This window comes from Chaetodon auriga, chromosome 5, assembly GCF_051107435.1.
Source record: "Chaetodon auriga isolate fChaAug3 chromosome 5, fChaAug3.hap1, whole genome shotgun sequence".
Lineage (NCBI taxonomy): Eukaryota > Metazoa > Chordata > Actinopteri > Chaetodontiformes > Chaetodontidae > Chaetodon > Chaetodon auriga.
Window position 1 is genome coordinate 25,722,410 of NC_135078.1, and position 27,491 is coordinate 25,749,900.

Below are 27,491 nucleotides of genomic sequence, written 5' to 3' on the forward strand. Positions count from 1 at the left end.
TGCTTGTTTATTTGAGATCAGATGGGTTAAAACAAGACTGATTTATTTAGATAAGACATAATAACCCAGGAATCAAAGTGCTTTGTTGACGCGGTGCTAAGCTCAGTGACATCTCGGAGTCTAATCGGTTAGTCAGATGACGGAAACGCATGTATACACACCTGCATCCACATGCATAAATCATACATGTAATCTGAATGTACATTTGCTGCAAGAGAGCTCTAAAATAAACCAGTTGAACTAAAAGTGAATATGGAAAAGTTTAATTTCACACACATGCATGCAAAGTAAAATGCGGAAAAAAAACCTCATTTGAATTTCAGCATTCAAATGTCAACTTTTCACCGAAGGCAGAACCCGTGATTTAGATTTAATTGTCTGGTAGCACAAATGTCACACAATAGACAGACTTAAAATGTCCAAGACAGCATATGGAGTTCAAATCAGAACTGTAAATGATCGTAAATGATCTGCAGTTTTTCTAATGCATATTAATTCAGTCTGAATCTGCTCCTTTTTGCTGCCTGCAGTAAATTCTGTTGCCAAAGCTGTTTGTCTCTGTACTGTACACATTATCGGATAATAGAGAGAATGAGGCAAACAGTCCAAAAAAAATAATTACCAGATCTGAAAATGACACGAATTAGGTGTGACTTGTGACCACTGACCTGGAACTGGACTTGGAGAGAAAATAGGACAGGATGACGTGGAAGGCCAAATTACTCATGACAGGCTTGAAGAATTTACCATATCAGCTGCTATTTCACAGCCTTCAGATCTGCAATCTACATATTCACAGGATTCACGCCGTAAAGGGGTCTGGTCCTCAGCACGTTTGGCCTGTAGTGTGTATGGCTGTGTCTTATGTCCACGCTGATTTGATTGGACTGCAGTCGATGCTCACTGGCTCATCATCCGCAGCACGCGGCATCTGGAGGTTTGACGTTGAAAGAGGAAATCTGCTTAGTGTGCTAAACCTGTCAGAATATTGGATTTCATTTTGTCCTCAGCCCCAGTGGAACAATAAGGAAATGAGGAAACTGGCTACATTATATTTTTCTTTACATCTTGAAAAGTCTGCTCGTATTGAAAGGAATGGGAAATTCCTGAATACAATAAAAATACAAAGGACAAGGTCTGCCTGCGCCTCCGTCTTTTTGCTGAACAATATTCCACAGAGAGATATGACTGAAGGTTAAACTGAGCAACAGCAATACATGCAGTGAGCACACCGAGGGTGCCTCACCTGTTTCACTGTGTTTTATGTTGCAGTGGGAAACTCTGCATATTCATTACTTACCACTTTGATTGTTTTGATTAATTCTTAAATGCGATCTTGAATGTTCATTTGTTGAATGAGCATCTTTTCTTAATTGAGTAGGATCAGTCACGCACACGCACACAAAGATGCTCAGTGAACATTAGCATGGCTGCATTTCAATTTTAGTTTCAGTTTCAACAGGAAGTGATTTTAATGGTCACTGGTCTTTCGTTATGTGTCATGAGACTCAAACGCTCAAACGTCCACGTTGAGAAACGAGTCCCTCTTCAACATCCGTTCCGCTTAACACTCTTAAAGGTCCCATATTATGAAAAACCGACTTTTTCTGGGATTTGGGGTGTTATTTTGTGTCTGTGGTGCTACCACACGCATACAAAGTGTGAAATAAGACCGTCCGTGCTTTTTTGAGTAAGATACGGATTTGTGAAAGCACCCTTCCAACCGAGCCATTGGAGTTCCGGGAGTACTGTTGCGTAACAAGTCCGGATATTTGCATGCTCCCACCCACCAGCCACCACCCCTACTCCTCTCCCTGGCGTCTCTCCACCCACCAGATACGTTACCTTCTCACAGATCTGCGATGTCGCTATCGAATGCACCGTGGTAGGAATCATGTCGAGCTGCCACACACAGTGTTCTGTTGGTGGCTGTAAAGACGAGCACAAATCGCTCCATCGGCTCCCAGCCGCAGAGGACAGAAGAGCGGCGTGAATTGAATTTCTGAAGGCAACGTCCCCGCTACAGTTGGCAAAAACCTGCTGGTGTGTGCTAACCACTTCGAGGCTGACTGTTCCGCCAAGCCCGGTCAGTACGAGGCAGGATTAGCTGGGAGACTTTCTCTAAAGGAGGGCTCACTTCCAGCTTTGCGTGGATTACGTGCAGACGAGGGACATGTAAGTATACAAATAATTAGCTGTCTGTTTCTTGAGTAGATTAGCGCGAACTCTTGCGTGTTGTAGCGTGTGTGTTTTGCCATTGAGAACGATGTCAGGCTAACCGCTAGCTTCGAGACTACGACTCCAGCCATCACAGGTTAACTCGCTGCCACCGTAGCTTTTGGTCCATCACACCACGTTTCTGATCTTGCAAATGAGTGAATACATGTTCGAAGGAGATGCCAGCATTCACAAATATTAAGCTGTGTTCATTTTGCAGTTTAACACAAATTAACCAAGAAGTGCTTTGCGACATAGCACAAGCTAACGCTAACCGCTAGCTTCTAGTTCGCAATTAGCATGGTCTCCATATGCAAACCCAGCGACCCGGTCGGTCAAGCGATACATACGCAGACGCTCCGCAGGGCCTAAGCTTCAAGAATTTATGAAAATAATGCATTTGGAAACGTTTTCTAAACTGGAGTATGTTAGAAAAGCCCAGGGCAAAACGAGTGTATGGTTGAGACTGCTACATCCCAGCCCACACTCCAAGCATTTTTTCTTTTATTTTTACGCTGTGTATAGCTGTTGGCATAGCTATTCATGTAAGATAAGGTTGATGTCACTTCTCTCTTTTTATATAGGCCAGTGCATCATTACAGTTACCTGCTACTGATCAATTGTAGCAGTGAGCTGTTGCAGCCTTTAGTGCTTGAATTTACACTATAACAGTGCTGTCATGTTTTACTCCTAAGTATGCCCTGTTATCATAACAATATACTGTTGTTACAGCTGTCCAGGCTACTGTGTCCTGCAAGGACTACTGTTGTTATGCACTTCAGTACAACGAGAATGCTGATAGAGGACAAGCGACCACATCATCAGGAGATCCTCTTTTCAAACTGAGCTTTCCAAAGTCCATGAACGGAGACAGCCAAACCAGTGAAGACTAACCACATTCGTAAGTGTGAACTCCTTTTTTTTATTTACTCAAAGAACAAACATTTATATTGTACATGACAAAAAGACACAAAGTACCACACGTCAGTACTTTCAACACAATAAATAAACCAAAAAAAATACACACTTAAATACCTGAGAAACAACAAAATGCAAAGTGCAAACTCACTATATTTGCAGTTGCTGAATGATCTAATAAATGATACTAATGATGCACTTTTTCCTGTGTGTCTGTGTATTGCACAGGTTATATTGATGATTTGATGGACATGATCATGGAGAGGATCTTTGTCGACCCATCATCGTACAGAGCTGAGATTCTGAAGATAAACATCCTGCTGGACGTGTCGTCGGGGGGGATCTTCCCTGGGCATCAGGAAACTCCCAACGTCAATCTGCATGATGGGATGACTGCTCGAATCTTCTGCCCAAGGAAGCTCCGGCACCAGCTCACAAAACTCATTGGCTAGATACCTGTAACGACTGAGAAAATTTGAACATTATGTTAGTCAACAGGTTCTATAATGTCAACATCTGTATTCACATTTTTCTAATATGGATTCAGAATCCTTCACTTGTACTGTATTTCCATGTACAAATATTCATGACTGCAGTAAATAAATATTTATTTATCTGTAAAATGTTTCATGTGAAGAAATGTATAATATATAGCATTTGCTAAGGAAAAACCTGGTTATATGGTCAAGATAAAATATGACTGACTATATTTAGTTTATTATGGTGTATGAACAGTGAAGTTGGTTATTATAGATGAAACTCACTGCTCTGTCCCCCATAGCGGTAAAGGGTCGTATTCAGCCCTGTAAGTGTTGTATGCGTTCTGCAGTGAGAACACATTTAGACAAACAGGTTCTAAACCTGGATGGTTGATCATGCATGGAGGCCTTTCATCCAACTGCTGCAGCCTTGTTGTAACCTATTATTCATAACATAAGGTGAGTATCTGCAGTGGCATGTTATCTGCAATCATACACTATGATCATACTGTAAGTGCAGGTAAAGATACTGTGACCTGTGGCACCTCCTGGCAGCATTTGTTCTCAGGCTGCATTGTTGCACGATTTCCACATAAGCGCTGATACGAACAAGTAAAAAAAATCATGCATGTATAAAGCTAAAGAAATACGAAACCTTGCATATCAACATTTGAATTTGATTTGAATGTGTGTGCTCTAGCTAGCTACTTTTTCTCAGCCTGAGGTGAATGGTCAGTAGTGCTGCTCAGCAGTGTCGCCTGTGTGTGCTCTGCCCGTTCATGTGTAAATGAGACGGAGCGCTGAAACTAACAGCGCAGTTAGACCGGTCAATGTCTCAGCAACCCAGTGATTACTAGAAACCCCCTCCTCTTTATGTAAACAAGCAGGACCTTCCGACTCTGCTTTCATATGATACCAGGCTTGTGTGGTTTGTGTGATGTGGTGAAATCAGCAGACGCGCAAAAGTGGACATACGCTATTTCCGTGTTTTCGTCACATACGCATTTATTGCGGTATGAATTATGTTTTGTTTGGGTGGCAATCCTTGGTAGAGGCTTTTAGCTGAGTTTCTCCCCGTCAATCTGGTATGCTACAAGTTAGGATTGGTGCTTCCTAGCGTGAGCATTGACCGTCTGAACTGCGGGCCTCTCACGCTGCCACCTGTACAGGCCGTGTTGAAGAGAAAAAGATAGAAAGATGTATTTTGACTAACCTTTCAGGAGCGTCCTGCTGAATTCTCTGAGGTTCTGTAGGAGCCTTCCCTCCTTCAGGATCCGATCCAGGTTCGAACATGTACGGTTGAACTACTGAAGAACTCGGTCTATTCACTACCGTCATGTCCGCTACTTTCGCACGGGCAGAGCTACGTGAGTCTACGCTCTCCCCGTTACCACGGTGACATGGGTGGGACAGCAGCAGCTCATTTGCATTTAAAGCTACAGACACCAGAAACGGCACATTCTGAAAGGGGCTGAAAAAGAAGGATATAGAGGGGAGCAAGAATCTTTTCCTAAAAGCTATTTCCAGCAAACAGCATCAAAAACATGTTTTATGGAAATCATAGACCTATGTAACTTATTGAAAAATTGTCATAATATGTCACCTTTAAGGACAAAATTGATTTCTCTACATTGAGTCTCTCATCAGAGGTTATAATTATAGACGAAGAAAAAGAGGGAGTGCTGTCATCTGCTTGAATTCACCTTAACATTGCAGGTGCCCCAACAAATACTATGAAGGCAAAGTCCCGTGGTTGCAGCATGTGCGCTCAAAATATCCCGAATGCCGCTGAGACCTCAAGAAGCATAATTGAGCCTGAAGTAAGGTTAAGTGGATAACTAACAGTCTCTTTGCAGAGCACAGAACAATAGTCCTCCATTGAACAGGTTGGTGCCAGCCTCTCTCCGATTAGCTTCTTGTCTTGTTAGGTTACAGCTAATTTCTTTTACCATACACACTTTGGCGTTGTTCACAAACATTAGAAGCAGGAAGATGCCTTTGTTAGAGGAGACCTTTGGGAGGCAGGGACAGCGCTGTGACATTTTCATGGCATTTAGTCTCTGACAGGACAACCTCCGTTTCTGCCTTTCCCTGGATCTTCTAAGAATGATGCCGAGCCTTGGTGTGACCTCTCCATTTGGATATTTGTTTGACATATTCCAAACCATTTTGTTTCTGCGTGATTCTCGCTACTTTCAATTCTAAGTGCATTTGTCCGACGTTGTCGAATGCTGATGGGCTGAAACGGCAGCGTGGCAAGGGCACAGGAGAATAGGAGGCCAGAGATTCGCTAAAAGCATGGCCGTACGGCGGCTCATGCTGAGAGCACTGATGTAGTATCGGTGGTACAGTGCCAACTTTCATCAGTCGAGGTGAAGGATGGGTGCAGTGACCATGAGCCCGTGAACCAGTGAAGCCATCACAGAAGAAGAGGCTGGGCTAAAATAGATTTGACACAATTAGGCCATGTCAGACTTCTCTGAGATGTGGCTGGGTGCACATTCAGAGCCGAGGGCCTTCAATGTAAATTTCACCCTCTTCAGGCAGGTAAGAAAAAAAAAAAAAAGATCTCATAAAAGGTTAAAAAAGGGTTGAAGGGCCGGCTTGTCGCTGTTGACTCAATACTGGTAGATAAATTGGAAGTGAAACTCATTTGACAGTTTCATTTTCAGGGAGGTTTTTCACTGACAGTCATTTCAGTTGTGTCATTTAATTATCTACCAAATCTCCTTGAGATAAAGGTTTTTCAATAAAGGTAGCAGTGTGACGGGGGAAGTGTTGCTCACTGCAGCTGTCAGCAGAGGACCGAGTCATGTGTAAATGCTTGTTTGTGGTAGTTAGGAGCATTAGAGGCTTCCCTGCTGGAAATGGTCCGTTTGCCCTACACGCTGATCCACTTCACTGGGATCAACAGAAATCTTTGTCAAGGAACAGTCAGTAATTCTTTGGCAGACCTTGTCTTGACCTCAACCAATCAAAAGTTTGACAGTGCACATGCAGCTTCGGCGCCCAGTCTTCATCCGTAAAGCTGCCCGTCCTCGCCCTCAAGTCTTGACTGCATTTCCGCATCCACCCTCTGGATGGTGGTGGCACTGACCACAGCTGAAATAAAAGCAGCTGCATAAAGCGTCACTCTCCTCTGCTTTCGTCTTCGGCATTCCAGTTGTCGGCAGCGTCTTCCCCGGCTTTGAAAAGAAAGCAGAAGTCCATACAGTGGCGCAGCTTCATGGATCACTGCCATTTTTTGTTTTGTTTCTTGCTGTTTTTTGGACCCACAGATGGAAGAAGAAGAAGCTGGACAGATCAATCGGATCGCAGTGTGGGCACTGGAGACACATATTAATACCAATTGCAAATGAAATCAGACACATCATGTGAGGTGTAAAGGGGGTGTTCGAAAAACAGAACGAACAAGAGGCTCAGAATTTAATTATATCCCTCATGAATTCAAGTGAGTCTTAATACTCAAAGCTTCTCTGCGTCAACGGTGCATTGTAAATCTTTGCATTGTCAACTATATCTTCCATATGAGTTATAAGGTGCAGTATAGTGAGATTAGTATTCGCTTGTACATTTGAAACACGCTAATGTTTGTGACAGCTGTCAGCTGAGATGTAAGAGCACATATGTAGGCTTAACCCTGAAAATGTCAGGCCTCCATGATTGATCTGCAGGGAAACAAAGGATGCTTTCCTGTGTTTAACCACTGGTCAGGTTTTCACAGCTGATTGATTGGACTCTCTTTGCAGCCGGAAAAGAAATCACGGCGCTTGTGCCGGACACAACACAGGCTCACATCAATCACAGAGCGAGCGTTGGCTCGCACAGCAGAGCAGCAGCTGACATTCACACAAGAAAGCTGCCAATGGTTCCTCCAGACACGCATCACACAACTTACGAAGAGAGCATCCGCTGACAGCCTGATGAGATCTCCTCAGATGACGCGCAGTGCCCACCTCCTCGCCTTTTCTGGAAAACAGTAGCGGTGTCTCCACCTCCAGTTTTGTGTCCTCTCTCAGGTGCAGCAAATCTGATCCTGACTCATAATTGTACGTCAGGTTTTAGTGTTTATTTCAACACACAGGGTGTAAAAGTCTGCAGTGTTTCCCTCACCTTGGACTATTCTTGGTTAAGAGTTTTCCTCCCGCTCCATCAATGATCAGTAAATCAGGCTTCTAGAAATGCTGGTCCGTAATGTTTTGGAGCCTTTCATATCTAAAAATTGTGATACATATCTGATTCAAGCTGTCATACAGGACACAGCCTCTCGCTTCGACTCTCTCGTTCTTTCTCTCCGTCTCTCCGCCTCCTTCCCTCCCTGCTTTTTTCTGCTTTATGCGCTCTCCATTATGGAGGCTGTCAGTGCTCCTTGGTGCGACTATAGATCGTCACGTCAAAACAGCCCTGAGACCTGTCACCCCCCACCCCCGCCCCCCCCACCCCCTCCTCAGGGCGCAGGGCCTTTGTGAAAGCTATTATACATTTCTCTGTTCAACTGATTAGGCAGCGCTCTCATTATTACTGATACAGGTCCTGCCTTTGAAATGGCATGACTTCAATAGGATTAACTCCTTTGTAATTCATATCCAGAGGCCTACTAATTTCAACCAGAGAACAATAATAAGATTGCTAGAGGTGTTTGTTTATTTATTTCCTTTAGTTCATTTGCAGCCTATACATTTTCTGGGCTGGTGCTAGCTAGCTAAATGGTCAGGCAGACGCCGTAGTATGCGTTCCAAGGCCACGCCTGTTTACTTGACATTTTGGGCTCATCGCTGTTCATTTGTCAAACTGACTTCAGAGGGCATTGTAGTCTCACCCTTGAGACTCCTTCTTGTTGCTTATCACTTAAAATGAAATAAGAGACCTGTCAAAGCACAGTTTACCTGCCAACAGTAAGATATGACTGTAAAAAGACTAGAATGGAAAATGCATCAAGAGACAGGAAGCTTAAACAAAGTCTCATGGAAGCAAATTTGTTTTGGTTCTCGTGTCGACAGGCTTTTAAAAGTCTTCAGAGTGACTGTAAGTTATCACCACCAGGTATTCCTTCCACGTCGGCCTTTTAATGTTCAACACCTGCTGAGCTTTCGCCAAGTTTGCATTCATATCCGATGGGAGGCTTCAGAAGTTTTTCCATCCAATCTCAACCCACAAAGTTTCGACAGTCTCGGTGCAGTTGTACAACTCAATGTTTAAAAGATGAGACAGCTATTGGCAGACCCCTGAGTTATGAAACCAATAACCCTGCATCAAGGCCTTGTCATTTACGTTTGGCCCCACGCTGCAGGTTAGTCCTAGAAAGATATTAGATGGCGGTAATGTGGCACCATGTCGTGGGCACTGCCAATGCTAATATATTGCTGTGTCATATGCATTTAGTTGTGATATGTTTGACTCAAAGCTGTTGTTATCACCATTAGTCCTAAAGAAATAAATTATGAGGAGAATAAATTGTTAAAAAATCTGAAAAAAAAAAAAACCTCACAGAAGACAAAGTGCCCCAACTGAGTTATTAATCATTATCAGCATAACTTTGAGGGGTTTTTTTGTGATTCTTTAAATTCTTTCTTCTTTTTTTTTTGGCTAAATCCCCAAAGCAAGAATTCACTAGCGGCTGCAAAGCTTCCCAGTATTCACTGCACCCAAATACTAAAGAGACAACAATGGTAATGATGAATGTGGTGCTGCACACACAGCGAGAAAACATGTGCTTTGTGGCAATGAATGTGAATTCCCAGTGCAAATTAGTGTTTGGAGCATGAGAGCCTTTTCTGCACTGACCCTCGCGAAGGGTGCTGCATAAGCTTTGATTTTCAGTGGGAATGCTGAACGGCAACATGTGGAAACTTTTACAAAGTAGGCCAATATTCAAAGTGATCAGAGTCTTACACATACGCACAGTTAGCTGCCGAGACGCACGGTCTCAAAATGTCTCATACGCACGATGAGAATTTCTTTTTTTCTTGGAACATTTTTTTTTAGACTGATGTAAAGTTGGCCACTAAAAAATGCTGTATGATAGCTCTCAGCAGTGCCCACATCCCGTTAATGCATCAGCCACAACGCTGCATCCTCCGTCATGAACAGAATAAACAGCAGCACCAGTGGCAGATTATTAATTATCCAGTGAGACTGTGCATCCAGCTGTAGCAAAGTATACCTTAAAGGATATTAAATTATTATTGCAAATAACTTAATTTTGCTGAGAGGAAGTATTGGATTTGCGCTCACATTTGCTATCAGACTTATATTAAATAACAAAATTTAGCATTAAGTTCACCTTGGGGTAGCATCCTTCGGAAGGAAAAACATAGTAGGCAGTTCATTAATTTAGTCTCCATCTGAAGGTTGCTGCAGAGTTCTTGACTCATGAACAGTGCCTGTAGTACTTCATACACACAAACTCATGTAACCAACTTCTTTATGAATGAGAAATGTATCACTGCAAACCACACAGACAATAAACTGCTAATTAAACACACAGCTAACAACTACTGAATATAAAAATGACTAGATAAATGAATATTAAGTGCACTGACTGCAGACACAACTAATAACCACTGAACAAATAAATGTGACCATGATAGGCTGAAGAATGTAATGAATAAATAACTGAATGATGCAACATACAAAATACAGAGGACCATCACACCAGATCCAGCATGATACCAGATGCATTAATCAGTGGAAGAGCTCTTTAAGATTAAACAGTGAAATATGCAGAAGGCAGCTCTGAGAGGGACGCAAAGCCAAAAGGAAATATCTGAAGTAATTAGATACCGTAGCTATGTATATTAATAGAGATCCTAATTTTTGATCGGGTGCTCTTTAAGTATTAATCTACAGCATCGACCCCAGTATCACAGGAGAACATGACGTGTCTTTGAGCTTCGTGGTCTCTGGCATTTCCAGGCATTCTGGATTGCATGTGGCGTCTTCAGCTTGGGTCGGCAGGGTGACACACATCCACTTGGATGACTTCTCTAACTTTTGGTCCGGTTAGAAGTGACGTCACTGGGCAGACTGGAGCGGAGTTCTTGCAGACGGTTTCCTCCTTTGTGTGAGGTTCAGCTCTCTTTGGTGCACGGCAGCGTCACACCTCAGCGAGCTGGGTGTGTGGGATTCAAAGTTTCTTCAGAGTTGGCTGGATGGTGTGGGGCTCAGCAGATCACCATCCTGGGGAAAGTGAGCTGGTGTCTGGCCCGTCAGCCCTCTGGTGGAGGGTCGAAAGCTGGAAGAGACTGAAACTGGTGAAGCTTTAGCGTCTTCTCACTTTGTAGTCTGTAGAAAGGGACGGCGGTTTCTGCTGTCAATGGCATAAGACTTCACCTCCTCTGGTCCACGTCCACCTCTCATTTGGTCCTAATTCTTTACTTTGTTCCTCTTTCTTTATTACTCTTAGTAATAAAGATGTTTATTACATGTTTAATGCTTCCATGGTTAAGAGCTGGCCTACTCAGCTGCAGAAAGGTGCTAACTCATATTTAAATGTCACAATTATACACAATTAACTATTAACAGATCCACAAACAGGTCATAGCATATAAAATAATATACATTTTTAAACCCGAACGGCAAACTGTGGGGAGTACCGGTAAATTAAAGTAAATTTGGCCAGCTGTCACTTAACTTTCCATTAGCATCATCCTTGCGTCCAGACAGGGCCTACTTCATGACCCTGAGGTCAAGTGAGCAACAAGTGAAGCAGAGCAGGAAAGAGCATTGAAAGCAAACACTGCTCTGCACTGTGGAATGGAAATATAGTCCGCTGTTGATGTTTGCCTGTATAACCTGGGGGATACAAAGACCAAAAATGAACTCTGTGGTTTGACATTTGTTTATTTCAAAAGGAATTCTCATTTCTGTTGTATTGAGTAACCTGCTAATTGTGTTTTAGCATCGTAATATCATGATTCTGTCTCAAATTCAAGCTACTCCTCTCAGTGTTCACCCAGCCCAAATCCAACCGAGTAATTCACTCTCCCTGCACTCTCATCTGTGCACTTGTGCGTGTGTGTGCGTGCGTGTGTGTGCGTGTGTGTGTGTGTGTGTGTGTGTGTGTGTGTGTGTGTGTGTGTGTGTATTAGCATGCATGCTTCTCTATGCATATAGGTGATAGTGCTCTACCTTGCAGCTAGTCTGTGCTCTCCTCTTACTGCTGTGAGGATGAAGCATTGCCTTCCTGGAGGGGACATACTCAATGATTTTTAGACGGTGCCTTGGGCTGCCCTCCAGACCGCAGAGACCAGCAGCAGCCACTGAAAGCCACACTCCCCCTGCTCTCCTGACATCCTCAGCTTTGCTTGTCAAACAGTTTCACTTACAAGCTCAACAAGATCCAACTTCTTGTAATTTATTAATTTAAACTTTGTCAGTGCAAGTGTGCTCAAATGCACAGGCAGTATGCGCGTTTGATCCTGAATCATTGGTTGGGTAAAGTTGTGCAAGAATGTTTTTTTTTTATCACTGTTGCCATGGCAATGCTGACTTTATTCACACACACACTGAGAAACGGTATGCGACATCAGAATGAATCAATTATCGAGAACATTGCGTACTTGCATGCGCAGTAAATGAGAAGGTTAAAAGATGCAGCCCATTATCGGTGTCTCACTGCCTTAACACAGTCTTTTAATAGTGGCTACAAACAGATGTCTTAACAGTGTTTTTCCATGCAGGCCCTTGCCATCCAAACCCTTGCCACAACAGGGGAACATGTGAGATCAGCGAGACCTACAGGGGCGACACCTTCATTGGTTACGTCTGCAAGTGTCCACAGGGCTTCAGTGGAGTTCACTGCCAACACAGTAAGTCAGACTCTCTCTTCCTCTAAAGAGCCCTGACGCACTTAAATTTTCCTAAAACAGAATGTTACATCAAAGAGTTTGTAAGGTTGTGGAAAATCTGCGCGTCTCCTTTTATACATTCTCATGAAGCGTGATTTGTGTGTTTTATCTGAAGGGTTTTCCAACACAAATAACGACCTTGAGCTGTGAATAAATGTCGAACAGCTGACAGGAAGTAAATCGCCCTTGAAAGGATGAGTTCAGCAAAACGATAGCGGGTCTGGTAGAGAAAGGAAACGCTGAACTTGCTTTCTTTACTTGAGTACGCTCTTAATAAAGGTTAATGTCAGAAGATTTTTGCTGCCTATGAGATAATACTGCTTGAGACCGGGAGCATTGTTCTCAACCTCAGTGCAATTCATCCTCCATCTTTAAACAGACTCTCTGAACTCTTAAGCCTGAAACTGGACACAAGGGTAACACCAGCGTGAGGTGCAAACATGTGGGTGCGACTGTGAGTCGTGGGCTTGTACCCGACTGCTGGCTCTGCAGCGTGATGTAATTAGACGTCTTCCTATTGTTTTCTTTATGTTACTGAAGGCATTTTACAATGAAAGGAAGCAAAGCGATGGGAAATCGCTAACATGGCTTTTCTTAAAATGCTAAAAAGTTCTATTGATTCCTGCAAAGCCTTTCTCCCCCTGAAAAATCCACAACATGCAGCCGAGCTGTTTGATTTGATAACTGTGCACAGCAACAGCAAGAAGCAGCCGGAGTGAGCTGTTTTGACATTTCAAAAAGTCAAGCTACTTTTTTTTTTTTCCTTTCACAGAGGCAGTCTGTTTCACTTTTCAGGATTCTCAGAAATAGTTACTGCTCTCAGAAGTTTCAAAGTCAAATACTCAACACAGAGCAGTACATGGTGTCATGGCTGGCTTGTGTCAATAGCGCTCGCGGCACCACTCCCAAAAAATGTGTTACTTAACGCCAGGAAGTCAAACCTTGTTAATGTGCCATTTTACTTAGAAGAAACGACTATAACAGGTGGAATCAAAATCAAGTATAAACTATATATTGATATCTTGCCTAAAAACCTTGACTACATCCCAGGATTTGAAAATGACTCTAAGTGCTAAATCTAGCTAAATCCTGCAGTATGATATATAGGCCAAGTCCTGTGGCTGCCCTGCCTGTGTGTGTGCTTGGCAGAGCATTGCATTAGCCTGCACAACACAGTTGTCCTTCATCACAGGTGTGCTTGTAAGTGATGGATTTAATGTATCATGGTGCAAGCTGTGTGGCGAGATGGATCATTATTGGTTTGAAAGAGACAGAGGGATAGACACTCAGAGATAGAGGGACGCTAGCCACTGCTTACAGAAACCATTTGTATCTGTCTCATAATTCTGCCACCCTTACACCAAGGTTAGACAAAGACAACAATTCAGAGGTAAGCTGAACAGAAGAAAGGGGCTTTTATTTTGGGGCAGTCAGTGTCAGTCATTATTTGTTTCCGTGTCATTTTTCCCCCCGTTTTATGAAAAAGCACAAAACATAAAGGGAAATGGAGCGAGTCACAATATCAACGGTACGTCATTGTGTTTGTTTCCAGCTCAGAATTGTGAGCAATTGGCTAGCATTCATGTCATAATTCAGTTATTCTTTCCTATTAAGCCCTTAGGGTGGTGAGAAACTGATTCGATATGGGCTGAATAGACATTAATGTCTGCCAATTTTCCTCACGGTCATTACAGTTGAATGGAGGAGAGTGGGTGAGAGAGAGAAAGAAGGAAAGAGAGGAACAATTTTGTATCTGAAGACATTAATAATCAAATCTAACGTCTGGATAATTCCCGCAATTAAATGATAAAGGCATATAAATAATTGTTCCTTCACAACGGCAGCTTAGCTGGCTCTGATATGGTATGATGTTGGCTTTTAATGGATGACGAGCTTAATGAAAAGGATAGAAATTAGGAAAAAAAATGTTGGCTGGGAATTTCGTTGGATGCAAGAAATAACACAAAAATGAGGTGTTTTAGTCTTGCTGAACAATCTGTCTCAGTGTTTGTGTTATTTTAATGAATATCAACCAGTTCAATGGGTAAATAGTGACGCACCCATTTTCATTGCTGATGACCGCTCAAACCAGCATTTGCTTGGAAAAAATTGTAAAATATTAAACCAAATCCTTAAAGGAACCAAGATTTCACTCATGATACAGTATTTAAAGACAATTTCAAGTTGGATTCAGGACTGTAGGATTACCTTTATCTTAAGAGGTATCTCCACTAATCCAGTGTTTTAAATCAGTATTGGCCCGGATCAGTGTGTGGCTTTGAATATACTGTGTATTATACAGTTGTAACATAATATATGTGTAGGCCAGCCGTGGCTTTTTACTGTTGCTCTTACTATCTCCTTGCTCCGTCAGAGCCAAATCCAATTTCACACCTTTGAACGTTATCCTGAATACATGCACTATATATCCGGCTTGTTAGACCAGTTTTATGAAGCACAGCCAAGAATGATGTCGCACATGGACAGCGAGGATAAGTGCGTTTTATTTCAGACTTCTTTGATGGGCAGGTACTGTACTGTAGGTGTTTTAAGGAACAGTCATCAGTGAGTCAACTTGAGACGCTGAGGTTTCCATTTCCAGGGCAGATGTGAGACAATCACAGCTGCAAGTGATGGCAGCGTGAAGTCACAGCGCGGATTAAAGGGAAAGTTTCGAGTTTGATTTCACTGAGGCCACTTTACATGCAGCTAAACTCACAGTATCTTGTTTGTAGCTTATAGATTATTGCTTCAATAAAAGTCTCTTTTGCACTTTGCATTAATATTGACTGTTATTGAATTTTAAACTTCAGTACAATACTGCTATAAAAATCAATTCAATACCTCTTTTGATACGACAGATAAAAGGAAAAAGTATTTCCTTTCTTTTTTTCTTATTTTCTTTCTTTCTTTTTTTTTTTTTAATCAACAACCTGCAGACAGTGCTGGTAGAGAAAAAGTCACATTCACAGGCTGAAGGCCAGTCTGTCTGTGCAGGATTGTGTTGAAAATCTGATTGCAGATCTGTTTTCTTCGCCGCTTTGGTGCCTTGGATACTATCGAATGCACGGCATAGTTAACAGAGATCGGGCTGTTTTAAGCACATGGTATCGTAACCTTACTTTGAATTGAGTTTTTAAGGTTTTGCTTTTGAAAGAGGACTCAGACAAAGCAGCTGCGTACCATTTCCAACGCCACCTGAGAAAAAACCAGGGTTAACTTTGGTGTAGCGTCACTGCTTTTATTATTAGAGTCCTTATTATCACTCAGTCATTCATCTTCTGCATAGTGTGCCGTCGTGTCCCTGAGAGAACAAGTGCCACTTTAGTGGGCAACTAGCCAAACATTGTAATGAACTGTCACGGTGTGGAGATTGGGACTGATTGCCTCAGTCATCGTGAGGTTGCAGATCATTTTTAGGGTACACGTTCCCAGTCTGTCAAGGACAAATGAAGTACAAACTTTTGGGATTTTTATTGGAGGTGTTTGATTTTTCCACACAGAAACGTGTTGCTGTGTCTCACCATAAAGTGTCTTGTCTAACACGCCCTCCTCTTGGTGAGGTTTAATTTGACGCAGTAACGCTAAGTCGTATCTTGCAAAGTTAGCAGATCACATGAGGATGTGTTGCCCTCTTTTCTCTTTGAGAAGCCTCATCGCTCCTTCTTCTCTCGCCTCTTTGAAAGACTTTGCCTTTGTTTTATTCCTTTAAGCTCTCACTCAGTGATACTGTATGTGGAGCTCGCTGCAAATCACAGAGAAAATTAAAGCTCTTAGAGAAACTCTTTCCAGACAGGATGAGTCAGTGTGTTTGGGCTGGTGGTTATTTATGCAGAAACATATACAGGCACTGTAAAAGGAAAAAAAAATGAATTAACTAGTTGCCTGAATTGTGTTTTAGATGACTGGTGCTCATGGTCGAACTCTCCCTCCATCCTTCCGTAGCCTGCGAGTCCTTTGAGCTGATTCCATCTTGCTCTTTGATCAATACGCGTCTTTGCCGTCTTTCTGAAACACACCAACAGGGCAAGATTGATTGAGGCTAAATGTAGGATGTGTGAGATATTTTTAAAAGCGTGGCCCTGTATTTGATCATGTATTGACAGTTGCTATCATGCTGTATTAGCTCTGCTGCCTCCACAGCTTCTTGCCACAGGATAATCAGCCACTGTTTGTGGCTGTGGCCCGGTGTAAAGCCGCATGGAGCCATTACTGTTGGTCAGTCCACCTGGGACGGATCACAGACTGCCTTTCATCAGCACAAGAGAACCAAAGAGACTCCATAAGGACATGCTCTGTCTTTACTCTTTGATATCGCATTTTGGACTCCATTAGCGACCTGTTTTCGTGTGTTTCGCGGCCGGTGAGGTGGCATCCAGTGACGCTTGTTTTACCTCTTCCTGTTTATTTTTTCCTCTCTAATGTTTCACCAGGCTTTCTGACTCCACGCCTCCACATGGATTTTTTATGGATAGCGAGCCAGAGAAACAGAGATCTGACTTATTTTCCACCTTCATCTGCTTGTTGTGCTCAATTTACTGCTTAAGAGCGAAATTATAGCACACACAATAGCACTACAGCCTTAGGCAGCATGAATGAGTGTCAAAAGGACATGGTTATGAGCATCTTAACCCTTAAACATTTGACTACAACTATAGACTCTATTTATCAGGCACATGGCGGAGGCAGACAGCAACCTTTCCTTCCCCATGAACGCCCACCACTTCACTTTACTAGCTCACCTCGGAGTGGTTACCTGCACCTCTTCAAGCGAGAAATGACTTGCCCTTCTCAAACCTGCCGCTGCCTCACAGGATGTGACACTGTAGCAGCGGATCTGCGCTGTGTTGCGATGGCAGGGGGAGGGAGGGATGGAGGAAGCTCTTGTTAGCCGGCCTTACCTTCCACTCCTCCCGTGGAGGCCACTGAGAGAGGACAGCGGGTGGGGTGAAGAGAGATTGGTGGGCCTGTGGTTTTCTCCTCCCTCTCACCATGATTGAAGCAGTTGTTATCTCCTTCTAACTGTGAGGCTGCACTGTTAAAGTCACTCCAGCAAAGATCACGATGAAGCATGAAAATGTCCTTCTCCTTTTGTTAAATGTTAATGGCACATCGCCAGGCCTTAAAATCCCATATCCGTGCAGTTAGTAACTTATTTTCTAACAGCTAATATGGTGCTGAAGGAAAAGTATGTTTATATGCTTCGACATTGATATATTGATCTCAAAATGTAAAAAAACAAGCTGGTTAACATCTATGGGCATGTATCAAGATCAGTTCTTCAGTTTCCTCCATAGCACCATCACTTCTGGAGCTGCTCCTCACACAGCACCTCCTCCCAAACGTGGCCTAAATGAGTGTCTGTTTGCTCCTTCTGTTCATAGTTGTTTTGTCGAAATGATAACAGTTCTGGACCAGAAAATGGACCCATATTTCCAACAAATGATGTTGCAAATTGCCACTGTGTCCACAGAATCAGCCTCCTATTCATCTCGGTGGTGAAGCTCCACAAAGTGCTGCTGCTGTTGTGTTTGTAGCTCCGGGGGGAAAGTTGTTCATACGCAGACATCCGCTAACCTTCTTAGATCATATGAGAAGCAATGCGGGATTTTGTTTTAGGGCAGATTTTCCCTTCAAGTTTTAGAGAATTACGTTTTCGGGGCAGGCTTAGCTAACTGGATTAAGATTGATTTAAGTGCAACTATAAGTTAGTAAAAAGTTTGTAAAAGAGAAACTTTTCCACGGTAAACAGGCAGAAGGAGCACTTTGTTCACAGAAAGTTAACCTATTTTCAAAATAAACAGAGGCATCAGTTTAGTCATAGTGCCTGAGGTCTGTTCTCGTAGGTAGAAATCTGTCTCGTCTTCGCAGCCTCTGGGTTACAAGAGTTGGGAAGCTTTACTGAAATGATGCTAATCTGCACAGCAGTTTTATTTTCATACGCATAAATTAGTGTGAATAACTCTGTTTTCTCAGAATAATTTAGACCTTTTCTAAAATTTAGGACTCCTTCCTCTTCTCTGGGTCCCAAACACGACTGGTGATTGTGTTGCATTACTTCAGACTGGCAGTGCAGTCGCAGCATAGCAGCGCAGCACCATTTCATAGCCTGTATTCAGGTTATGCATTCAAGAGTGTCCGATGTGTTTTACTTCACAGTGTCGTGCAATTCTTGAAAAATTTTGCGCTGTTTATCTTGTGAGCAGAGATTCACTTGTGCTACGGTTTCCCAAGGTTATCATTGTATCACAGATCTGAAAATGTGTCTCCGCTACCTGAACTATTGTGAACACTGGCAGCCTCAAGGCTCTCCCCACTGCTCCATTACTGTGATGTAGAGCTGTGGGGAGGACACGGCCATTTCCAGACACCCTCTCAACATTACATTCACATCCCACAGCCCACCCACTGCTCTCAGTCTGTGGCTAGAAAGCTGCATTTACAGGCTGAGATGAGTGTAGAGAGTCCTGGGGGAAGGGTCCGTAGTTCACCAAACATCCGAAAGAAGCAACCGCAATCACGCAGCCAAACCGTCAGACGCAGATGATCAGCTGCTCATGGAGCGACTGTCTGCACGCTCTTTTTCTGTCTCACAGGAGTCTCTGCGGATCAAAATGGAAAGATGGATGCACTTGTGGGCCAGCAGTCCTGTTGTTTTAGCTCACTGCACATCTGGTCTCTGTTCAAAGCAGCACACATTCGTGTCACTGGAGGGGAAACGGCAGAGCACCTCTTTATGAGAGGCTTCGATGGCCTTTATTTGACTTTTATGTTTTTTCTTTTCTTTATCTGCATAAATAAATAGAGATTAAAAACAGCTTTAACGTGTGACATCTTAACACGCTACATCAGCGTCTGCCGTTTACACTGTACACATTCATCAATGCATTTGTGGAAGTAAAAGAATGGAAAAATTAAAGAAAGGATAGAATAAATTGTTTTTGTTAGCATGTCTAGCAGGAATAGATCCCCTTATCAGTGATTCTGATGGTGTTATTGTGAAGGCCTTGATGTAGGCAGTCTCACAAAAAGCTTTCAAACAACAGACAAAGGTTTTTTGGTTTCATAGATACCATCATAGGCTGAGATATATATATATATATATATATATATGTATATATGTATATACATGTATGTGTGTGTGTGTGTGTGTGTGTGTTCTTTGGAGTGCAGTCTGAGCTCTGGTAGTGGCACCATCTCATTTGAATGTATTAGTTCCTTCACGCTTCTTTTTCGAAGGACAACACCACTCATGTCTCCTTGCAGTGGGTCTCACAGAGCATACATATGGAATATGTGAGTAGGTGAAAAGCGACTGGGCCGTGACCCTGTGCTGGGTACACAGTAAAGAAATCAGCTTTCTGTTGACAGTGAGATAAGGCACTCCTGTCTTTCCGTGCACTGACTCAGCCATGCCCATGTGTCTGCATTTTGTTAATTAGTTAAAATTAGTCTTTCTTGTAAGCTATATGGGATTTTGTTTACTTTCAGTGTGTGTGTGTGTGTGTGTGTGTGTGTGTGTGTGTGTGTGTGTGTGTGTGTGTGTGCATGTGTGCATGTGTGCATGTTAAGGAGGCCTGGTCACAGATCAGGGTTGTTCTTCAAATATCTATTTTCTCAAGCATCCTGCTGCCCCTTTCTCCATCCCAGGAGGAGCTGACCCTATCTCGTCTCTGTCAGAGGGAATTTTGGATAACAAGCTGGGGAAACAAGCGAGAATCAGGGTGTTTAGGGCCACTTTTGCTTTGCCGCTGACATATTTTATTCAGCCTCCTAGATAGAGCCTTTCTGCTTTATGGATCAAAACTGACCTTTTTTTCCTCTTCAAGTTCATTGAATACAAAGAATGGCATCAGACACTATTTACCAGGATCAAACTGTGCTTGGCCCTGATCTTGTCATTGTTAGCCATGTTCTTACACCCTCATCTGTCAGTGCTTTTGCTTAACATTGATAATATAGAGGTGTTATGTCACCTTTTCCATATTCCTCCAGTAAGCACTCAGTACTGCAAATCCTACCAAATAAAAACTGCTGTAGAAACACACTTTGAGTTAGATGACCTTTCTTCTTTGGCAAGGAGATGCTTTTCTAGCAAAATTACAGGTGAGAGTTTTTGTCCACAATGCAGCTTTGCTTTTAAAACCAAAAATAATGACACAGAATGCCTTCAGGAAGTTGAAGTTATATAAAATGGTCAGACTGGTGGCTTGGAGTGCAGACTTGTTAGCAAAACATAATCTTCCAGGGAAAGGGCAACACTTTTGAAAGACTGTGAATGTGTCGAAGTGCTGCAGGAGAGGTTTTTTTTAGACCTTTTTTTCATTCTGGATTTCTTCAGCAGTGTTTGTTGAGATTAAAAGAGAAAATGACAAGAAACAAAAGCCTTGTAAATGTGTACACTGGGTGAAAACAGCAAGGAAATAATAAGATGAAAATTGCCAAAAAACAGCCTGGACGTATTTATTCAATTCAGTGTTTTTTTCCTCGTCCCTTGCTCCCAGTCCCTGAGCACCCATTCGCCTGGTTTGTCCTGTGGAGGAGTTGTAGGGAGCTAGCTGTTACCAGGGTCTAATTGTGTAAGGCTCCCTCAGACACTTGAGCTACGCTGTCACCTCCTAGCCTCTGCGGTAAGGATGGACCTGCTGGCAGATGGCCAAAGCATAAATAGAGATGCATTTCCAAATCCCAGGCTGAGGAAAATAGTTAGACTCACTTCTGTCCAGGTCTTTTGGCTGCCACTGCAGAACTGAACACTGATAAATGTTGAGCTTGACTACACAGAGCTGCATTCATTCAGGGTGGTCAGTGTCTGGCCAAATTAGCATCAGTGTTGTTTTACAACAGACAGAGTTCATTCAGTGTGACTGAAACAGAGATTAAGGTCGATGGTATTGAATGTGCAGTTTGTAACCCATAACAGGATTTTGGTGTCTGTCAGAGAGATCTTATATTATAGGTCCACCTTTGAGTTAGAGAAATGATATACTGTAGATGTGTGAATGGCCGTTATGGGAATGACTAAAGCATTCACAGATTCTCCTCGTGTGGAAATTAGACACAGAAAAGGGTAGTTTAGAGAGAGGGTCAGCAAGGAAATGAATTAATAACATCAGTGTCAGCTGAAACTGCTGAAGTGTCTTCATCTGGTAGCACTATCAATATTAAACTGCATAAGCCACACAGAATCTGACCCCTGTGAAAACTTCTTTTTACTGGATATTATTTCAAATATTTGGTTGTAATCCAACTTTTTCTTCAGATGTCTTAAACTAAAACTCATTAAATCCCATAAGCCTACATTACTTCTTGTAACGTCAAGCCTTTGAGTTCTTCCCTTTAATATGACTTTGTTTCATTTGTTTGATTCTGAAGAACGTTTGAGGAATGACAGTGTTGGACAGTCGGCTGGTCAACCACGTTGGTCCCACTTTTGGATGGATTGACATGAAATTCTAGCGGCTCTGATGATCCTCTTACTTTTACAGACATGGTTGATGCACTCTAATGATCCAGACTTTTCCTCTAGGACGACCATAAGTTTGACATTTTGCATTTTTGTTGCAATATCTCAGGAACAATTGGATGGATTGCCATGTATGCACATTCAGGTTCCCCAGCGGATGAACTGCATGAGCTTTATTCCCTGACCTTTAATCTAGTGACATCATCTGGTCTTTTTGTCCAGTGACTTGACTGAATAAACCTGACGCGCCAGATGGTTTGTTAAGCAGAACCATCTGGGAAGTCGTCCATGGAAACTGTTTGGGAATGGGCAGGCACTTTCAGAAATACTTGGCAGGTGATTGGCTGAACCATCTGTCTATCACCTTCTGTCACAGGCTAACTTAAACCAGTCAGCTTAACTAACCGTAGATTATAGTCAGACTCTTTTCCGTGGAGAAAAGCTTTCAGTGCTGATCTTTGCTCTTCTTTCAAAAGAAGCACTCTCCAGTTCTGATATAACTGATGCTATAGCAGCTCTACGCTAACTTCTGTAGGAGCCACCAGAAAACAGTAATCGACTGCCAGTTGTTCCTCATAGGATGCTGATTGGTCCACACCAATGTGATCTCAGTACCTGCAGAACTAAGGCCAACTTTGTCGCATTTAACTGCATATTGTGTATGATGCTAATTAGAAAATGTTAGCAAGTTAACTAGAAAAGATTTATTTCATTTCTAGGTAGCAGTGCTGCACTTATAACGAGTTTACGCTACACAATTTTACCCTTGATATTCCACTCACTGGCAGCTTTTGGAGATCGCAGACAGAAGCCTCAGATCAGAGGCAAATCGGCACTCGCCCTCATGAGCGACGATCGCTATGTGTGAATTTTCAAAGACGTGATCTGAGAGATGAGCTGATACCAGGATATACCTAGAAGGAAATATCTGAACCTGTCAGTGAATCAAAATCCTGTAGTGAGAAATCTATTTTGACAGACAATGACAGCAGTAACGATCTGAAGCCAATGAGAACGCAAGATACAGGGTGAGGGAAATATCGAGAGGAGGAGTCAGGACCCCGGCAAGACAACATCAGCGAGCTCCTCCGTATTCTTTTCTTTTTCACACTTGGTTTTTCTCTGCAAATTAGCCCACAAGCAGCCATTTTTGGAGGAACCCCAAACTCTTGTCTTGCTCGTGGTCTTGCATCATTTCCCGTATCACTTCTCGCATGCCTTTGATGAATAAACTTAGTTTGGAGACCTGACAGACTTGTCAGGGATTCCTCCGACTATAAAGCCTCATGACGTGTGACCCCCTGTCACTGATTACTTGTGTAATGCGTTAACCATAAAACTTCAAGATATCCCATCATTAGACAGACAGTCGTGTAATGTGATCAGAGCAGCAGTCTGACAATTTTGAAAGTCATATAATGTGTAGGTGACTTAAGGTTTGGTTGTCATACTTCAATGTTCAGTCCACAATCCTGCTGACATTTGTTGTCAGTAATGTTAAAAAAAACTTAGTGTATTTCTATGTTATATATATATATATATATATGTAAACAGATAACGTGGTCTTGTAAGAACAGAGGTCTCTCTTTCAGCCCATGCTTGCTCTTTGCCCATCACCTCCATCCCCTTTCTGTCTGCATTTCATACCATTTAAGCGTCCCTTAAACATTCTGGTAAGTGAACCTCAGTGATGTTAAAGAGCTTGTGGATGACACGGTTGTTCCGAGGTAGATCAGTATTCCCCCCACACACCTGCTGTGGAGGCTCCATCTGTAAGCTTAAAATCACACTTATTTCCTCCGAGTGTCATTCTGTCTCCTCGCTGAGGGCTCTTCACATTCTGCACACCCCAGCGTCAGAGGAGCCCCCCGGTCTGCATGTCTTCGAAATGATGAGTGTTTTGCTTCTCAGAACCACTCTGCAATGCATCCTAAGATACCTTTTCAAGGGCTTCTGGAGTGCTGCTGTGAATAACTTCTCAGTGGGCTAATCCCACTTCAAAAAGAGAGTCCTTGGAATACACTATTCTTAATCCTGAATTCACAGCTTCATGCATCAGCATATCCCTTGAAACATGCATCATGCACCCCTGTGAAAACTCCCCTTCGTATAAGATGAGATTTTGGGAATTTCAGTATTGGAGATCAATCAAATCAATATTCTTGCTCAGCCTAGATGTGTATAACCAAGGCTGAGACGTATCACTGTGGAAACACATTTCAAGGATTCATCGCATCGCAGACTGCTTTCAACTGGTTGTGGGACTTCATCAGACCACAGATAGGAAGCCTGTCTCATGTGGTGATAGTCACTTCAGTGGCATGGATGAGGCAGGGATAGATTGACAGGCTGGATCGACAGTGGAGACAGACACTTCCGTGTTCTATCTTCTATCCCTGACTCAACTTGGAGAGACAGGTCTTGTCTTGGCCTTGTGTAGTGTGGACGAGACGCATTTCACTGCGGCAGGACCTGTCAAACACAACATCCAAGGCCGATGGCCCATATACGAAGATACAGCTCTGAGGGCACGTCAGCACTCCTTTGAGTAAAGTAGCATTATAGAACTATCCAAACTGGAATTCACATAGGCAAGCAGCAGTCTGTTCAACATAGATACTGTATGTACATGCATGTCTGCTGCTTCTATATTATGCTAAAGCTTGTTTGAGCATTGAACCATGAAAGAAATGAATGAGCAGCATATACACCGACAGGAGGGAGGAGATTAGATATGACGTGTAGGTGGAAAACACTGCGTTTATCTGACTTTTACTGGTAATAAAGCCGTCACACATGGAAGCTACCGAGGTGCTATATCTTTGCAGATGAGACGTGAGCAGGTGGCTCTTTTATCTCCGCCTCTTTTGAGCAAGTACTGCGTTCCATCAAAACTGACAAAAATCAGGGGAGAAAAGTAATATTCGCAAAGCAAATAAATAACAATGAGCATTGTATCACAGGATAGATGAGCAGGCTAATCACAGTGGGAAGACAAGACAGGACAGCACAAGATATGCTGTGCTTATCAGAACTGCAGCTCCATGATTGGCTGAGCACGTGTTTGTGTTGTTCCCGTGGTGTTAATACAGTATTGTCATGTGTGTACCGTGACGCGGGAGGCAGAAGACGTTGTATTGTGCTGTTTTCATGCTATTTTTAAGTATGAAAAGCACTAAATCGTAGGTAATTTTAACTTTTCCTTTGTGTCACTGAGTAAAACCATGGGCTGTATGCACAGAGCTGAGAGGCGTAGAGTATATATAAAGCTAGTGCTGTGTATTATGTCCTTGAGGTGGATCCCATATTGATACATCAATGGTCTTTATTCTCAGACATGAAATACTCATAAATGTTTGTTCTCATAAAAAGAGCTGAAAGTGAACGATTCTTCATACTCAGACTAGCATCCATGTAATGTGAATCACCCACTGTGTGTTTTCCATGTTTTTCCCTGATGAATTTGTTCTATGTTCAGGGATTGCGCCATCAAATCCAACATCGACACCAACACCATGAATCCCTGCATCGGCAACAGCTTCACCCATGGGAGAAGCTACCCACTCTAAAAACAAAAAAAATAGGCTGATTACATCCAAGGAAGTACGAGTGTTGAAGGTCAGGGGTTAATTATATGGCAGGCGTAACAACCGCTCGTCCACTTCATTCCTGCCAATCACTGACCACAGAGGTCAGACCACTGCTTGGATAGAGAGGTCACGAGGATCAGCTTGCCCGCCGAGTCCACCGGACATAAAAAACATATACGTTCAGACGAAACATCCCCGGGGATAGAGAGTCCAGAGACGTAACACAGTGAGACATTCTCCATATGAAGGTCTTCACTAGCTTCCAGTTGTGTGGCTCACAGTGTCTTGGCAGAGGAGAAAGAAGGCTTTCCTCAGTTTTACCAAACATCTGACTGTAATTTAATGAAGGAAGTGGGTGAGATGTAGGGGCAATACTTCTGGGACATTACCTTTCATTCTGCTAATTAAGTTTGGGGGCTTTACAAGTCTGAGAGGATTACAAGCTATTAGCAGGCTTTTATTTCAATCATTTATGTGATTTATGTTGTTGTTTGGGGCCAGTTTAGGCTTTCTGATGCTCCTGTATATATATTTAATCCTGAAAATCCAGTGCTTTATTATTATTATGTTGAATTGGTGTAAAGCAGTAAACGCCATTGTTTGATCGCTGGTGTGATTTTGCTGAGCCACAGCCAAACACGAGCCTGTGCACAGACAGAAAATCAGCTGTGAATTGCAGCCAACATTGCTGCAGTACACGTTGTTAGCTGGTCAGCTCCAGCAGCTTTGAGCAGAACTTACCTACAGATGTCAACAGCAGTCAGGTTAGATGCTACATGATGTTGTTCTTTAACGCCATGTTCATGCTGTACCTGCCCCTTGGTTTGTCACCCACAGTTGCACCGTGTCTTGTTGTGTTAACTTTCTGACATAACTCAGAAAAACTTGAAGGTTAAAGTGAAATTTCTGAACATGTTTTCAAAGACATTTTCTTCTAAAGTCTTAAAAACATACTGGCCGTGTCTTCTGACAGCAAAAATGATCCCTTTTCTAGCTTTGCTTTGCGTCTCATTTGAAGTGTTTCCCCACACCAATTACTGCGCAATAATTTCCACTCATACGGTCACAAAAGGTTTCATACACTTGATGGAATTTCATCATTTTTCTCCTCTTCTTTGTGGCACATTTACGTCTTCAGCGACTCTCCTTTGTGCAAGATTTGACACAGCACCTTTACTGTTGAATGAACTGGAAAGCAGATTCATCGGGCCGTGTGTTTGTGCGGCGGTAGCAGGTGCAGGCGCTGCAGAGGTCAGTGCAGCCCTGTGGAGAGGGCACAGGTGACCGCGGGCCTGTTCCTGCTCTCTGGCCACACCATAGCCAATTTAGTACTCGCAGCCAGCGTTAGTTGCTGACACATAGCGCTATTCATTGCTGTCATTACTATCCGGCTGAGCCACTTTTTAGAGAGCAATAGAGGAGCAAAGTCAAGGAGCGAGACATTCCAGTGAACCAGTGAGAGCATGGGGAGAGTCTGATAGGTCTTAGGGTTTAGCGCCGCAGTTTTAGGAGGCTGCATCTGTGCGCAAGGATTAGAGTTGATCATGTTAATGATGATAACAGGGAGTTTGTGGGACTCATCCTTTTATTAATCTTAATTTGAATATGTCTCGCAGGAACAACCGATGAGTTTATAAAAATAAAAACACTGCAGCGCAATACAGTATATTGATTAATGAATTAAGAAGAAGTGGTGCATTGTGTTTCAATGTATGTGCAGTGGATGGACAAAATAACAGGAACAGTTTGAAAAGTATCACAGTGCCACTAAATACAGTCTCAGTTGAATCAGCCTCATCTTGGCACCGTCGCAACGAAAAATGAACATTACAGGCTTCACTAAAGGAGTATTATTGGAGAGCCAGTGTGTCGTATTGCATTAAATTGTACGCCTGGTGGTTTTATTGTCTCCGTCCGCTGTAGAAATCTTTACTCAAACTGGCTTGTTAAAACGTTATAACCAAGATAGCAT

The 27,491-nt window shown here is 42.8% G+C and overlaps 1 protein-coding gene and 1 long non-coding RNA gene across 3 annotated transcripts in view; both read left to right on the forward strand.

The window, feature by feature from the left end:
* Positions 1 to 27,491, forward strand: part of edil3a (EGF-like repeats and discoidin I-like domains 3a) — a 111,098-nt gene that overhangs the window by 27,763 nt on the left and 55,844 nt on the right. For both annotated transcript variants that reach the window (XM_076730253.1, XM_076730254.1), the window contains exon 3: positions 12,296 to 12,424. In XM_076730253.1, the coding sequence (XP_076586368.1) occupies positions 12,296 to 12,424 (129 nt within the window). The remainder of the gene's footprint in view (positions 1 to 12,295; positions 12,425 to 27,491) is intronic.
* LOC143321141 (uncharacterized) lies at positions 1,875 to 3,483 on the forward strand. The gene is made up of 3 exons (XR_013077201.1): positions 1,875 to 2,175; positions 2,950 to 3,118; positions 3,364 to 3,483. It is a non-coding gene; the product is annotated as an uncharacterized LOC143321141 (long non-coding RNA).